The sequence below is a fragment of the Solanum tuberosum genome, unplaced genomic scaffold (genome assembly GCF_000226075.1).
Source record: "Solanum tuberosum cultivar DM 1-3 516 R44 unplaced genomic scaffold, SolTub_3.0 scf00209, whole genome shotgun sequence".
In the NCBI taxonomy this organism is placed as follows: domain Eukaryota; kingdom Viridiplantae; phylum Streptophyta; class Magnoliopsida; order Solanales; family Solanaceae; genus Solanum; species Solanum tuberosum.
The window spans coordinates 168566-185885 of record NW_006239134.1 but is presented as its reverse complement, the minus strand read 5'-3'; the positions used below and the strand labels follow the sequence as shown (position 1 = coordinate 185885).

The window sequence follows — 17320 nt, the reverse complement described above, 5'->3', positions numbered from 1 at the left end:
AATAAAAGACAGCTCACAATTTAACAGCTATGAGAGCCAATAGGAATACATTCATTAAGAAGACATAGACAAAGCAACCAAAAAGACAGATAAGGAAAAGAGAAACTGGAAGATAAGTTACAGAAAACGAAAGGCAGGGAGCTTATTGTACAAGTTCAGGAATTTCTGAACACAACTATGTTATCCATGAGAAGAGTCTAGTGGTTAATCAATCGTCTTTTCCCCTCTTTCCATGCTTCATGCATCTTCTCATCCGCAATGTGACGAGTGAAAATTTTACAATACCTATAGTATTATAGTTGATTCTAATAATATTGTTCCCCATAAAATTGCAGTTTAAACATTCCAGGAAAGAAAAATTGGACCTCCCTTTCCCCAATATTATATCTGCATCTATATGAGAGCAAACAATGTAGCCTGAAAAGGGTATAATGATGAATTGGCTCAGTAATCACTGAATGATGAATCAGAGCAACTCTATTTTCAGAATATTTACATGCCAATCATATCAATTGTTTAAAAATGGTATCTTCATTATGTTAAAACAAGTGTTGATTCCTCCTACTTTTTTGGGAAACCATCACGCAGTACTCATCTACTCATCAATGTACAGTGGCCTGAGAACTATTTTAGCAGCTATGCAAGGCCTCGTCAACTAAAAGATTACATGCAAGTTCAATAAGTTTAGACTTGAGGAAACCAGACTTCCCCCACAGGGAGCAAAATTATCTGCAGTGACAGTATAGATGATTTATGCCCTAATGCCAAATGAAGATCATTGTTTTCCATCAGTAGGAAAGCAAACAGAACAAATTCTTATATTTAATAGGATCCAAGGTCATTCAATCAAATACAACACCTTAAGAAAAACTGCCCATTCAAATTATGATAACTAAAGTTTGCACCTGACTCCACCAGCAATTAGCTTTTTGCTTCTCAAATGAGCATAAGCATGTTGTCTAAACTCTTGATTAAGTTTTACAATAATTTTCCAGCCATAGTGCAGCAGATTTCAGTACACGAAGCTCACCCGTGAGAAGGTATTGAGCCATTTGTCTCCGCATATCAAGTTTTCCAACCATGCAGAGAGTAGGCAGCTCCAATGACTGAATAGGCAAAAGTGAAAAGTTCAAGAGTGCCAAATGAACAGACTGATTATTTCTACCATTAATCACACAGTGATGTCTGCCAGGAAATAACTGTTTCCTATAATGTCATGTATCCAAAGAACAATATGCATTTCCATGACAATGTGAGGCATCCATTATTCAGCCAGACATTGGACGAACTTAGAAAATGATAAAGTTAATAAGTAATGTCTTTCCCATATACAGGACACATAGTATTATAATAATGAACGGAGTAATATGCTGGATTGAAGTAATAAGCGCACTTCTTACTAGGGGTAAGCAGAACATAAATACTGAAAACCGGACCAAACCATACTAATTCAGTTCTTCGATTTCAGTTTTTCGGTTCTATTTTTCTAAAACTTTGCTATTCGTATCTCGGTTATAGGGTCCGGTTCACCGAAGTTTTATTACAAAAAATTATTACTTCTGCCTGACTAATTACTGCTACTAACAACAACATACCCATTATAATCCCACAAGTTGGATCAGAAGAAGAAGGTGGGATGTATGCAGCCTTACCCCTACCTTGTGAAGGTAGAAAGGTTGTTTCTGATAGACCCTCGGCTCAAGTAAAGCATATAAAAATCAAGTATGTAAAGCAAACACAGTCGACGAAGTTATGCTGAAAACAAAGAAGAAAAGGCAAGTAGCAACAAAAAAACGATACGATAATTGAAGCAAAGGAAACAACCAGTATACTAATATCAAAGAATAAGATAGTGGGAGAGTAATAATAACAATATTGAAAAGCGAACTAGACAATGCTCAACCTACTACCCTTCTACCCTAATCCTCGACATCCATATCTTTCTATCTACAGTCATGTCCTAGATGAGCTGCAAGTGAGTCATGTCTTGTCTACTACTACTGCTACTGCTAATACAGGGCAGTGAGGTTATTATCAGAAGCCTGTATATTATTGGCAGCAAAAATGGATGAAAACAGAGGAAATGTGCCAGCATTATCAGAATTATCCTATGAAAAACTTTAACTTAATTACGAGTGACATAAGGAGAATGGAGTTTTTGGTTCTTGATGTACTCCGTTGGAATATGAGTTGTCCCACTCCTTTTGCTTTCACAAAATATTTTGTATCAAGATTCTGTAGGGAAGTTTCAAGAAAACACTATACTAGAATTAGAACTGTTGAAATCATCATGATTGTTCTTAAAAGTAATTAATAAATTCTGAGGTTCGTTAAATTCCACTGTTTTCTGATCATCAGTTAATAAGAGTATTAATTCAACTTTTGCCTTATTTTATTGTTGAACTTATTAACCAGATGTGAGGTTAATGAATCATAATACACAAACCATCTGTAATAGCAGCAGCTGCAACATTATTAGCAGTAACAGTTTTCTTACTTGCTGCGTTTGTAACTGTCTTTGTGGGCCCCTTTTTCTTTTAAAGGAAAAACACAAAATAATCCATTTGGAAATTTTAAAAAAGAGAAAATTAGGCAAGGTGACCATTCGACCATAGTTCTTACCCAAAATAGCCCAATTATTGCTTATTTTTAGATATAAGCGGATAGCCTTATTTTCCTCCTTTGTTTTCTCCTCCGTCTCTCTCTCTACTGAACAATCTGACCTCTTCCTTCGTCTCTTATACAAAAAAAAACTCCAGTTCCAGTGTCTCATTCCATTTCTTCTTCTTCAGTGTCATCCATTGGAGAATCAATGTTTTGGACGGCAAAAGAAGACATTTGACAAAAGGCAACAAGGGTCGGCCTCGCCACAAGGTGAGGCGAGTGGCGAGGTGTTCACCTTTTTGAAGTGCGGCTCCAATTAATACCAAAAAATTAAAATATTTAATTGCATATATAAATAATCAAAATCTCAATTGCAATAACATACAAGCAAATATTTGAATTGAAAAATTAAAAATAGATGGTACATATTATAAGTCTAGAACTTGAATGAGAAAAAAACATAACAAAAGTCAAATCAGTGAGAAAAAATAGAGGTGGAAGTAACTCTGAAGCCTGAAGAAGAAGGAAAAAAATAGAGGAAGAAGAAATCTGAATAAGAAAAAGAAAGAAATTAGAAGAAGAAAAGAAGAAATACGTATTGGTTGGACTTTGGAGTTGCTGGAAAAGTCCGCCTGGTCACGGATGACTAGTTGGAGTCGGAGTTGCAGTCGCAGTCTAAGAGTGTAATTGTACATTTTGAAAAGAAAACCCTAAAATTACCTTTTTTAACTTTTAAAACCCTAAATTGGTCGCCTGTTTTTAAGAAAATACAAAAGGCAACGCCTTTGTTGCCTCTCGCTTTTGTCGCCATTTTCTCCATGGCATCTCCTTTTGAAGATTGCATCGTCACAAAGCTGAAAGGGGATGAAGGGTTGTCTCGCCTCATTGGCAACAAGGCGATCACCTTTCACAACAATGGGAGAATCTAACCAAAACTCAATTATTTGATTGGCGATGCCATGGTTGCGATCGGTGGTGAACAAAATTGTAGAAGTTGGCGGTGCCAGCAATATAAGAGTCTCGCACAACCTTCGCTATTACACCCATTCCGTCATCCAACAAACCTCTAATGTCGTTTTGGCGGTGCCAAGTTATTCCTTGATCGTCTGTATGACAAGTTCTTTTCTCCTTTCTCTCCATGTCTGAGGTCTACTTTGGGAGATAGATTAATGTTGATTGGAAATGTTTCGAACCGATTTGAGCAGTTGATGAAGAAGACATGTTTCGCACCGATTCGAGCAATTGAATAGTTGATGAAGAAGACAACCTGGTTAGCATTTGATTTTGTGTATAATAGTGTGAATACATTGTTTATACATAAGTTGCTCGGACTCGAGTGCGGCTGTCTCATATGGGTGTGGATCTAAAAGTTGGATCCTTCATGATCTAATTTTTAAGATGCGGGGATATGGATCCATGTATGGATACTGGTGCGGGGATTCGCCTCAAAATAATTAAAGCATCTAAAAATAAAGTTATAAAACCTAAATTATGAGATATTATGTGGAGAACTTGAGGAGAATCCAGGAAGGAGATTAAAGGAAAAGGAGTGACATAGAAATTTCAATATAAAAGGTATTCCATTTTCTTCAATTTCACCTTAGCTTTTGTATTGATTACATAAATCATTAAAACTGTTCAAACTTTCCCCATTGATTTTGGTCAAAGTGCCCAAAATTGGTTGACCAAATCGGACACGGATCCCACACCCATGTCGTGTCGACACGGGTGCAACATCAAAAGTGAAGTGTCAGAGAAACTTAGATTTATACATCATATATACATGCTTATACACTATTTATACATATAGATACATTATATAACAATGTATAAATATTGTATAACAATGTATAAGTATGCATATACATCTCTTATACACAGTTATACATCATATATATACGGCTATACACTATTTATATAAGATAGATACATTACATATACAGGCGGCCATTAGCTGAAATTTTGTTGTGCGGTATCCATGTAAGAATCCCTTAAAAAAATAGCCATTTAACAAGAAGAAAAGTAGCGCATTAATAAGGCCCATACCTAAGAACCAAATTAGAAAAGACCGACCCAAACATATTCACTATTGAATAACCGAACCAACACGAAGAACTGAATGCCCACCCTACTTCTTACTACTCTTGAAGGCTGCAATTTTACTGGAAAAAAAAAGTGGAAGTAGCAGGAGACACCTTAAAAGAAGAAAAAGTCATATTTCCTTCGCTAAAAGCTAGAGTCATGAAGCCATTATGGCATTTTCCCTCACTACTGCATAGTAGTTGTAAGCATATGTCAATCCCATACAAAGGGGGGTTGAAACTTATTGTTAGCGCAACCCTTCCTGCATGGGTGGCAGGAGATCCATCTAAGGGCTGCTGCCCCCCTTTAGCGGCCAAGTAGAAATGCATCTTGCATAGAGAACTCAACTTAGTCTTCTGCATCATTTTGTGCTGGTTTAGCATTAAATAATATAATACAAGTTTTTTGCATTTCATGATTTTCATCAGCAGTGCCTGCAAAGTAACTTGCAACTCTGGTGTTTGAAATATCCACTTCTCTCTCGGTATGGCCTGTCAGCAAAAGTACTATCCAGATCACTGGCACCTAACAAATTCTTATTTGTGGTTCCGTGCTGAATCTATATGAATCTTTCTAAAACATATGAATAAACTATTTATTCTTACCTTAATAGATACATTATACTCATCTATTAGCCCAGTGATTTTTGAGAGCAAAAACTGATGTGCTAAAATCTCTCTGCTCTTGTCCTTTAGTGGACGCCGAGCCACCCGACCATCATTTTCTGCATCTTCCATGGCCAAATCATTTATCTCTACATGTTACAGTTTAAACAAGGTTAGTATAATGTGAAATAGGAAATATTGACTGTACAAATAGCTGAACAAATGCACGGAAAAAAAGATGACCCTAGGACCTTGTGGAGAATTGGAGCACAGAACACGAGCAAATGCACGAATTGACTGTGGAATTCCCCTACCTTGAGCGTCAGCAGACCTAACTTCCCTGAAGAGGGAGAGGGGGTGAGAGTGGTTATGAAAAAGAACTTAACAGCATTATCATATCTTAACAGCAGCCATCAGCTAGTAAACCAACTATATCTGTAATATTGTTTGCTGATACATACAAATATCTATATTATCAAAAATTAAACTTGGTAAGGAGATACAAACTTGAGTGCAAACGAATTCTCAGAGGAACTGAATCCATTGACATCTTTAAGAATTGGTATCTGATGTTTGCTCAAAAGCTCCAACTTCAACTGACGTAGTTTGTCTTCATGAGGTATAGTAAGCTCAACTTCAACCTGAGAGAAAGTGATGCCTTTTATGTGAAATGTAACCAAATATGAACATAATTTCGGAGGATAATTTGGGAGTGTTGAGATTATTTCCCTACTTTGCATTGATTTAGCTATTGTGACTGTGCCTAGCATGTGAGTATTAGGTGCTAGGACATGTAATCTAGCCTAGAATCTGTAGCTTACCTAATTTGTAATCAATGTAGTTTATGTCAAAACCTAACGAAGTTCGATAGAATTCTGACACTGCTCAATCATATTATACCCATTCTCCCTAATTATACAGTATCAAAGGTAGAGAAATAAATTTGTAATCTGTAGCTTCCTACGCTGATCAATTCAATTCTAAGAAATTCTATTACCGTAATTGAATCTATAACGTAATTCTAATCCATGATCAAAGGATCTTCAAGGACTCAACAAGGTCACGCCTAGGGTTTTGAACATTCTTATATTGGATATTTATCTGTGATTAGTTACGATTAAAGGCATGTAAGACTATCCCTTCGGGTGGGAACGTTATTGATCTTCCCTGCGTCAACTTGTTTTATTGAAAAACCCGAAAGTTTCTCCTCCATGAGATGACTAGGGGGTAGGTATGATTTTGATGTTCTTTGTCCATGAAGACTCACTACGAACACCATGAATCCTATAAATTTTCTCAAGTTTAATCCCATGCATGTTCTACTAAATTACGATTATGCCCTTTTTGTCAAATATAAACATTATGCTATAATGACTTGATTTTTCCATGATTTTTGTTTCATGAATTATGACATATGAATACTTATGATTTTTGCAACCATGATTATGAGCTCTTAAAACAAAGCATGAGTTACGATTATGAGACTTCGGGCTGAATTATGAACATCAAATGAAGGGAGTAATATGGTTAACCGAGAAGGCATTAGTCTATACGACACGTGCCCGAAACTACGTTTGCCGACATAAGATTTGGATCGCACCGTAGAGTTGGGCGTATCTTCTAGGTTGCCCAACAAGGCATATTATCGATCTTTTGCTAGCAAAACTATGTTATGTATGTTTCACACCCAACAAGGTATGGAAAGGCCTAGCTAATCGGGCCAAGATCAGACTCCATGTGCTCCCATGGTGGATTATGTCGATTATACTAATAAACTCTCATAATAAACTGATGAATGATGAACTACGAAGTACGAACGTTAAGGTCAACTTAATTATTTTCGATCGCTTGATTGTTCCATGTTTTGATTATGTCTCCATTGGTTGTCCTGTTTCTCTTTCAGTTATGTTTCATTCTGCCCTTACATACAATACAATTTCATATGTACTTACGTCCTTGACTTTGGGGCTTTGCATTTCAAAAGGCAGGTTCTGGTACACAGACAGGAGATCAGATTCACATTAGAAGACGTGTCTAGTATAAGTCTTTCCTATGGTTGTGAAGCACACCACACTTATTGTACAATTGTAGCTGTAAATTTTGGTACCAAAATTGTACAATTTTATTCATACAAATTTATAGTATAGAAAAATAAACTAGTTAGCAATCAGATTCCTTAATTCTAGGAGATTTGAGAAATCAAGGGATGATTCTAATATCCTAACCTATTCAATAACATATTAGATACGATTCTGTTAGATCAATTTAAACAAAATTATATCTAATCACACTTAGATATTTACAAATCAACACTCCCCCTCAAGTCGACATGTAAATATCTTTCATGCCTAACTTGCTTACAAGAATTTCAAACTTTGGTTTAAACAAGCCTTTTGTGAAAATATCCGCAATTTGCTGATTTGTTGGGACAAAAGGTATGCACACGTTTTCTTTTTCAATCTTCTCTTTTATGAAGTGCCTATCCACTTCAACATGCTTTGTTCTGTCATGTTGAACTGGATTGTGAGCAATACTTATGGCGGCTTTGTTGTCATAGTATAACTTCATTGGTAACACAAACAGTTTCTTTAGTTCTTCCATCATCTTCTTGAGCCAAGTCATGTCACAGATCCCATGGGCCATAGATCGATATTCAGCTTCAGGACTGCTACGGGCTACAACATTCTGCTTTTTACTCCTCCAAGTCACGAGATTTCCCAGATATAAGTACAATATCCTGATGTAGACCTCCTATCAATAGTAGAACCTGCCTAGTCTGCATCTTTAAAGCTTTCAACGCCTTTATCTTGACCTTTTATGAAAAACAGTCTTTTCCCTGGTGAGCTTTTCAGATATCTTTGAATTCTGTAGACCGCTTCTTGGTGCTCTTTCTTCGGAGAGTGCATAAATTGACTGACTAAGCTTACAACAAAAGCTATATCAGGTCGAGTGTGTGATAAGTATATTGACGTTGGTCAACTAAATTTCCATCTTTGTTTCCGAATTTTATATTCGGATCAATAAGTGATTCAGATGGACGACAACCACTCATGCCTGTCTCTTTTAGAAGATCTAGTACATATTTCCTTTGTGACACCATAATGCCTTCTTTTGATCTTGCTACTTCCATGGCAAGAAAATATTTCAATTGATCCAAATCTTTGATCTCGAATTCTGAGGCCACCTGTTTCTTTAAATTCTTCATTTCTGGCAAGTCATCTCCCGTAAGTATGATATAATCAACATACAGTATCAGGATAGTTGTTGTTGATTTTTTTTTATGACAAGGGAAACCCGCAGCCGCTACCCTTTGGGTGCGCACTGGGTAAAAACTCCGCTCCTATGCAATAGCTCGCAAACCACATAGAATAGGTAATCCGCACTAGGCAAGCCTGGTGCGACGAGCTCGACCCATAAGGCAAACCCCTTGCTTTCGCTGGCAAGGGGTTTCGAACTTGAGACCTCCAACATGGAAGTCCCAAGCTCAAACCACTGGGCCACCCCGAAGGGTCCACTGGCCCACCCCAAAGGGTTTGTTGATTTGTAAATACCTAAGTGTGATTGGATATGATTTTGTAGGATTTAAATTGATCGAACAAAATCATATCTGATATGCTATTGAATAGGTTAGGATATTAGAATCATCCCTTGATTCTCAAATTTCCTAGAATCAAGGGATCTGATTGCTAGCTAGTTTATTTTTCTATACAATAAATTTGTATCTCTATGGATGAATAAAATTGTACAATTTTGGTACCAAAACTTTCATGGTATCAGAGCAAGGTTATTCTTGTAACTAAAACAACATTGACCGGGCTACGTCACCCAGCAACATCAATAGAAGTCGAGAGTTCTATTAACAAAATTTTGACCGAGACAACAATGAAGCCGTGGTGTAATTTTTGCAAAAAATATGGGCACACTCGTAAGACTTGCTGGAATATCCATAGGATAGGAGACCACCTAGCTGGAACAAAAAAAATGGCAGACAACCATGGTCGGGCATTTCAGCATCAGGGCTACAATCTTCTCTAGAAATGCGACCTTTCACTAAGGAACAAGTAGAGCTACTGCAAAAATTTCTCCAACCTCAACTCCAAACCAATAAATCTGATCCTTCTACTCCCACTTGTTCTTATTCCCAAGCAGGTAATGTACCATCCATTTTTGTGAGTACAGATAAGTCCTTGAATCATAGATTCGGGGGCTAATGATCACATGACATGGAATTTCCATTTTTTCTCAACCTACACTCCTTTATAGAAGGAAATAAACAAGTCAAAGTTGTTGATGTTCCTTCTCAGCAATTGCTGGAAAAGGGACGATCAAACTAACCCCTCTCTTGACACTTTTTTGTGTCCTTCATGTTCCAAAATTATCTCATAATCTTTTGTCCATCATCAAATTGACTTAAAACCTTAATCGTGGTGCTATCTTTGATTCTATTTCATGCGTATTTCAGGACAAGGTCTCGGGGAAGATGATTGGCTATGCTAGAGAGTCTGAAGGTCTCTATTTTCTTGAAAACGGGGACAACTCAGCAAAATTTTAGTTCAGCTTGTTTTAACTTTGTTCAAGTTGATAATAAAGTCATGTTATGGCACTATAGACTTGGTCATCCTAGTTTTCATATTTGAAACTCTTGTTACCTTAGTTGTTTATGAATAAAAGTACATCTTCTTTCCAGTATGAATTTTGTGAAATGGCAAAACACAGACGTTCATCCTTTTCTTCCCAAAAATACCATGCCACAAAACACTTTAAGTTAATCCATCGCAATGTTTGGGGACCTTCTAAGGTAACAACTGTAAATGGGAAAAGGTGATTTGTGAGTTTCATAAATGATCACACTAGACTAACTTGGTACCTATTAAAAGACAAAAGTGAAGTAAAACATATGTTTGAGGCTTTTTAAGTTAGGTCCGAGATATAATTTCATGAGAAGATTGAAATATTTCAGAGTGATAATGGGAGAGTATTTTAATGACCATTTAGGCAATTTTTTCACTTCCAAGGGAATAATGCACCAAAGTTCATGTCCTAATACACTCCAACAAAATGGAGTAGCTAAGAGAAAATATATGCATCTTATGGAGGTAACTAGAGCCTTAATATTCACAATTGGAGTCCCTAAATTTCTTTGAGGAGAAGCTCTTTTGACATCCACCTATCTTATTAATAGGATGGCTTCCCGTGTTCTAGGTTTTAAAACCTCTTTCAGTATGTTCAAGACATACTTTCCTACTTCTAGATTAACCACTGATCTACATTTGAGTCTTTGGGTGTAGTGTATTTGTGCAGCCTTAATATTCACAAGTGCTAGGATTGACAATTCGATCACCTGGTCGCTCGTTTGGATTCTATGTAAGTTTCCGTGCTTCAAAGCTTCTGAAACTTGAATGGTTGACTTTGGTCAAAACTTTAGAAAGACGGCCTCAAAATGCAACACTGCCAGTTTTATTAGCGCTGAAATGTTGAGTCTGGTCTAGAAGGACCTTTTGTACGGATCCCAAGGCTTCCGAGCTAATCCCGAGCCCCTTCGTGGAATTTGGCTTAAAATGAAGGTTGGGTGGGGGACTCACTTTTTGTCGAGACAACCTCAGTTGAAAGTTTTGACAGCTCCGTTGAGTCTGGAATATCAAATTTGATGGGGTAGCATATCTCATTTGCGCGCACGGGGTTTCGAATGAATCCTAAGCACCCCATCAGGAATTTTCGCATTGGCCAAAACCAGTTGATGTGCATTAGCAGGTGCAGGCAATATTTGCCCTTAGCATTCGCGGGCTTCAAGCCGCATTCGCATGACCTGGTCTTTGTGTTTGCGAGGCCTTAGCCACATTCGCGAAGGCCCACTAGGTTAAAGTGTTGTATTGGTTACCTGGGAGTGGACGTCGTTCCACGATGGTTCTATGATGACGAATTGGCATGGGATTCTTCGAAAGCCCATTTGATCACAGATTCAAGGTCTGGTCATGCAGCATTATTGATCGTAGATTCATGGTCTAGTCATGCTACTCTATTGTTGGTCGCAAATTCAAAGGTCTGGTTATGATGAGCTATTGTTAGTCTCAAATTTGCGGTCTGTGCAATTCATCTTCCAGTCGCAATCCATGATTTGGGCTCATTATCCTCTACGGAGTTGATATTTATTAGCTTGGATCTATTAGTTACTTTGGGAGGCCAATCCGCGTCCGCGCTACGCACTCTCTGGCTCTGGATTCACCGGGTCCTATTAACAGTAGTTGTAGTTCTTTTATGTACCTATCAGGCTTATGAGGGTCCATTCGGGTTTTTATTTAAACTTGCGCACGAGTGTACCTTTTGGGCTTATGGGGTCCAGTTAGGTTTTAGCTAGCTATTTACATACTTTATTTCAGTTTGTCCTACACACGTGTGCTTTTGTTAGATTTTCACTCTTGACCTCTATTATGTTTAATTCTCGCCTTTCATATTGCCTTTACTTTTCTTGCTCAGGCGGCCAATGATGCCTACTTAGTGCCTGGTGTTTTGGCACTCATGTTACACTCTGCATCTGTTTCGTGATGCAAAGCACCAACTATCAGCATTGAGTTTGAGCCGATTGCTGCAGTATCTAGAGGCAAGGGTGAGCTTATGGCGTCTTGGATCATACATGTCTCCTTCAGTACCATTTGACTAGTCTATTGTATTTTGAGACAAGTTTGTTTATTTGTGGTCCACCTTTGGGACTTGTACTCTTTTCTGTAGTAGCTCTGTACTTGTGACTTCCAGGTTTTGGGAGGGATCTTTTTGTTATGTATTTATGTTGCTTCCGCCTTCTCCTGTTATCTCTATTAAATTGTTTATTCTTGCTTAGTTTCTACCCTTACAGACATTAATTGACGTTCCGGGTTACGAGTTGGCTTACTTACTGGTGGGTATAGTAGGTGTCATCATAACTTGCGAGATCGGGTCGTGACACGTAACTATCTCTTAGGAAAATCCCTCAAAGACTTGCAGTTGAATATCTTTAGGGAAGATGCAAATCTATGTAGTTTGCTTCTAGATTTTCTAAAGAACAAAAAATAAACCACCCAGCAAAACATGTGTATGCATGAGTGTCCTATTGAGGCAATTAATAGATGTAGAGTCACAGTTGAATCAGTACCTCTAACAACGTCAGCAAAGGGAAGCTGTTAGCAGTTTACCCGCGAAATGTCAAAGTAATGAGGTTTGGAATAAAGAATGTGGTCAAGCTTGAAAGTACTCCTAACAAGCAGTATCTACCAACTTTTCGGATGGAATTGAAATGAGGGAATGTACATAAATCAATAAAATGGAATTGCATATGCAAAGGGTGCATGAGCTTAGTGATAATTCAATTTGGTTCATCCATTCTGAAAGATAATGCAAAACATACCGTGAAAGTTTGTCATCTTACCTGGTCATACACATTACAAGGGAGAGTAAATCCAAAGTCCAAAAGGAGTCTTGCATTTGAAAACTTTCCGTATCTTATGAGCATCTGTAGGAAAATTGTAACTAATATTCAGTAAGAATCCTTATTTCACAAATATATGTATGCTACACCACAGTTATCACCGGCAATAATTTGTAGCAATTCAATCAAATGGATATGTCGTGATTGAACATCTATGCTTGTGGACGTGGTTAATAAGTACCCTTTCATCTTTGATAATTTGAAATCTTTCTAATATTTGTCTAAAATTCCTTTTGAAACATCATGCTTCCGAGTACAATCTGATGGATTATGCAAAGGTGAGGTTAACTATGAGAATGTGTGACTTCAATGTTTCATGCTTTTATCATTTTATCTGCACACTTCACAATGAATACTTCAAGCTTGTCCTATCTAGGACACTACTTTGTACAATAATATACTAGCCTATCTAAGATTACCCCTCAAGTAGATGACTACACATTGCATATGCCGAATTTATTACATATTTAATTAACTCAAGGGCTTGCAAGATCCGGCAAATACGTTTGCAAGCTAATCATTCGACATTATAGTTCTTGAATTCTCGTGACAATATTTTCTGAGAGTATTTTCTCTAATAAAGTGACAATCAACCTCTATGCGTTTGATCCTTGTTGAGATGTCCCACATCGGTAGAGGGATGGGAATTTGATCTCCTTATATGGACTTGGACAAACCTTCCTTCATGAGCTAGCTTTTGGGGTTGAGTTAGGCCCAAGTGTCATATCATTACATGGTATCAGAGCCAGGCCTATCCCAATTTGTTGTTCCCAAATGATGGGCCCCCATTTAGAACTGTTCACGCTCCAGTAGAGGTTTGGACGTGCGACGGAGTGTTGAGATGTCCCACATCGATAGAGAGATGGGAATTTGGTCTCTTTATATGGACTTGGACAAACCTCCCCTCATGAGCTAGCTTTTGGGGCTGGGTTAGGCCCAAGTGTCATATCTTTACAATCCTCTCAGAGTACACTGGATCTGAAGCAATATGGAGTAATTTGATTACATAAACAAGTTCCATCTAAGTGGTTTCTCTAAACTTAAACCCTCTTCAGTAGTCAACTGATCCATATGAACTCGCAAGTCGCAGTTTTCATGGCTCAATATTCAACTTAATCTCCCACTACATAGACAACTGCTTGAACTAGTCAGAATTTTTCATTTAGATACCTAAACAAAGTTCCTGACCGGTTAAACACCTAATCCATGCTCAAACTGTCTACTAGACAAAAGGACTGATATGACATACAGCATCTTAAGCGGTGAACTTGTTAAATTAAGCTGATCCAGCACATTATTGACCATTAACCCAACCCAAAGAGTCATCACGTTCCTCCATCATTCGACCTCCTCCATTTTCCAAACAATACACAGGTCCCACTCTCCTTTTCTTCGTTCCACCTTTCTCATTTCAACAAAAATTACATACACTTTCACTGCAGAACATCAGAGGATTCCCACTCTTTCATCTATCCACTAATAGATGCCTCAACTGGATCTTCACACAATGAGAGATGATGACACCAAAGCCATGATTGAGAAGAAATTTTCTTCATAAATTTCAAGAGAAGAGACAAAGACCAAATTGAACTTCTTGGAACTAGCTTGGTGATGGTTTAGGTTGCATTGCAGAATAGAATATTTGGAGTTGGAGAGCCACATTTGCCAAAATTTTAAAGAAGGCAAGATAGGTGATAATATTAGAGGGTAAAAGTCAAATTTTCGAGTGATAAATATTTGCTCTAATCTTTTTTTTAAGATGTCTCAGGCAGGTGGTAGTGATGATGAAAGAAGGGCTCGTTTAGAAGCAGAATTGAATGGAGGAAATGATTTCACCTTGAGTGCTATGTTTCAACAATTTCAAAGGTGGACTACACAATTTGAGATGAATGTTATTATAGCTACTAGAGCTCCTAATGTGCAACAAAAAAAATCCTTTTGATGAATTAGAGGATGATTGTGACTAAAGTTATGAAAGGTAGTGCTTCTATTTGGTAGAAAAGGGTAAAAAGTTTGTTAGGGACAAAGAATTGTCAGGAGAGACACCTATTGCTACTTGAATCAAGATGAGAAGGAGAGACACCTATTGCTACTATTGTTATTACTTAAAACTGTTTCTTCCACATCTTGTGTTGGGTTTAGGCTTGTCCACTCAGTGGGTTGTAGTGGACGCCATCATGGCTCATTTTCGGGTCGTGACACAGGTATAGGGAATTTGTCTTTAATGGTTAACTTATTTAGAGCCCTGTAATTAACAGACTCCAAGAGCCATCCTTCTTACTAACCAACACTATACAACAGGACTAGCATAAGGGCTAGGACTGGCATCCACTGTAACTAACAGTCTCCAAGATCTTGCATCCACTGTTTTTAACTTAGTGGTCTCATTCTTCAACATGTGATCTTTACCCCTCATACTTGAACTGCATGGTCAGCTTGCTGAAATTCATAATGATATCACCAACGGTTTCAACCATTGCATTACCAGAACAACATCACAGGACCCCAAGGGTAGCACCAACATATCATATGTAAAAGTAGTTTCCCCAATAAGCCACTTGAATTTGATACACTTCTGATTTGGGGGATGTTAGCATGATGGACAGCTCACAGATCATGAATTTAATAGTGAATAATTGTATATATTAATGTAACTATATAGTGATGTATATAAGTGTAATATTAGATATTTGTTGTAGTAAATCAAAGAGAATAAAGTTGTGATAGAATAGCAGATTTGGAGGGGTAGAATAGCATTTTAGAGGGATAGAATAGCAGAAATTTGACTAGTTCCACATTTCACTTTACACAAAGTAAAAGAAAGAGTCATTTGACAATTAAATATTCAAAGTGAAGGCTTGAGATCAAAAGCTAGCACAAAAATTTAAGTTAATGACCAGAAAGGCAAAAAGTTGCAAATGATACTTAGATAGAGATGGAGAAAGAATAGTATCATATGGACCCAAGAATACATTCAAGTTGCATGAGTGATGAGACCTGATCACCAGGAGCGTAACTATAATCAGCAATGACCTGCAAATGCTTAAAATAGGGCGGGTCAAACATAAAAGAGAAACCTGAGCAGAAGATATACTCCATAAAATGGCAAAAGTAACATTTTTTAATCAAGTAATAACATTATTAAAAAGGGAAAGAAACAAGCCTATATACAGCAAGTATACTAAAGGTAGAAAACCTAACAAAAAAATGGTTTCCCATGAAAGACCCAGTTTTCTATACCTATAGGGAACCTAGTGGGTGCTCCAAAAAGAAATAAGAGATAAACCGCGTTTCCTCAATAGTACAAATCCTTCTCTAACTCCATCAAAAGCTCTCCTATTTCTTTCTCTCCATATGATCCACATAAGTGCTAGAGAAGCAACATCTTATGCCCTGTTTCTTCTCTTTAGTATTCTAAAGGGGCCGCTTGGTACGAGGGATAAAGAATAATTATCCAGGGATAAAATGTACAATTATTGTATCCTATGTTTGGTTAGGGGTATTATTTAGTTTCGAGATTATTTATCCTCCATTTATACTGTTAGAATAGAAATAAGTATTTCCTACTTAGAATAGGAATAGGAATAAGAATAGGAATCCTAGTTGGAAAAGGATTCCAATGTAGTGTCTATAAATAGGGTCTCAATGTAACAATTTAGATACACAATTCAATAATAATTTTCTCATATATTTCTCACGTGGTATCAGAGTATTGGTGAGAACAAACAAGTCACCGTATGTCTATGTCAATTTCCGGTGACTGTTGGGTCTGATTTTGTTATTCTTTTTTCTTTCTGTGGGTGTGGTGCGAAAAACAACACCACCACGAGGCTCGAAAAACTCCCGCGACCAAACCCCAGCCAGATACACCGAAAAACAACACCCCACGCGCTCTCACGCGCCTATCGGAGGTGGTAGTTTCCGGCGAGATCTGGCTCACGCGCCGGCGTGTGAGGGAGTTTCTGATCATATTTTTTGAGAATTTTTTTGACAGTTGGGGTCGTCCAGCCATTCCGACCAGGCCCATACTGTTTTTTACCAGATCCGATCGCCGGAATTAGGGTTCCGGCTATTTCCAGGCTGTTTTCGGTGACTTTTTTCTTCGAGATTTGAATTTTCCGACAATCAAATCTCAATAATCAAGTTTCTTTTTGTTGTTTCCAAGACAAATTTAGCATAATGTCTTTTGGGTGTGATGTTTTTGGTTCTAAAAATATGGGGATTGGAAGTTCTAGTCCTATAATTACTTCAGAACTTTTATTGGGAAGTTCAAACTATTTAACTTGGGCTTCCTCGATTGAGCTGTGGTGCAAGGATCAAGGTGTCCAAGATCACTTAACGAACAAGACTTATGTGGTAGATGTAAAGGCAAAGACTAGTGAGGAAGATGTAAAAGCCAAAGCCAAAGCACAATGGGAGAAAGTAGATGCTCAATTATGTAGTCTCCTATGGCATTCTATTGATTCCAAATTGATGCCCTTGTTTTGCCCATTCCAGACGTGTTATACGGTTTGGGAAAAGGTTCGTGCTTTATACACTAATGACATATCTCGATTCTATGATGTGATAT

The 17320-nt window shown here is 37.6% G+C and overlaps 2 protein-coding genes across 5 annotated transcripts in view; both read right to left on the bottom strand.

Moving 5' to 3' along the window:
* LOC102598542 (splicing factor, arginine/serine-rich 15-like) overlaps positions 1 to 325 on the bottom strand; it is a 2281-nt gene extending 1956 nt beyond the window's left edge. Inside the window, exon 1 of the mRNA XM_015312573.1 lies at positions 286 to 325. Coding sequence (XP_015168059.1) covers positions 286 to 325 — 40 coding nt within the window. The remainder of the gene's footprint in view (positions 1 to 285) is intronic.
* A 479-nt stretch (positions 326 to 804) lies between these two features.
* The window catches only part of LOC102594470 (ribulose-1,5 bisphosphate carboxylase/oxygenase large subunit N-methyltransferase, chloroplastic), a 48660-nt gene continuing 32144 nt past the window's right edge, over positions 805 to 17320 (bottom strand). For 2 of the 4 annotated variants that reach the window (XM_015312566.1, XM_015312568.1), the window contains 6 exons: positions 15748 to 15783; positions 12691 to 12774; positions 5799 to 5932; positions 5543 to 5631; positions 5292 to 5440; positions 4433 to 5177 (listed from right to left, as the gene is read on the bottom strand). In XM_015312566.1, the coding sequence (XP_015168052.1) occupies positions 4764 to 5177; positions 5292 to 5440; positions 5543 to 5631; positions 5799 to 5932; positions 12691 to 12774; positions 15748 to 15783 (906 nt within the window). In that variant the 3' untranslated portion in view covers positions 4433 to 4763. Of the gene's footprint in view, positions 1107 to 4432; positions 5178 to 5291; positions 5441 to 5542; positions 5632 to 5798; positions 5933 to 12690; positions 12775 to 15747; positions 15784 to 17320 lie in introns of those variants that run through there. The other 2 variants (XM_006355849.2, XM_015312567.1) reach the window with 2 other exon arrangements.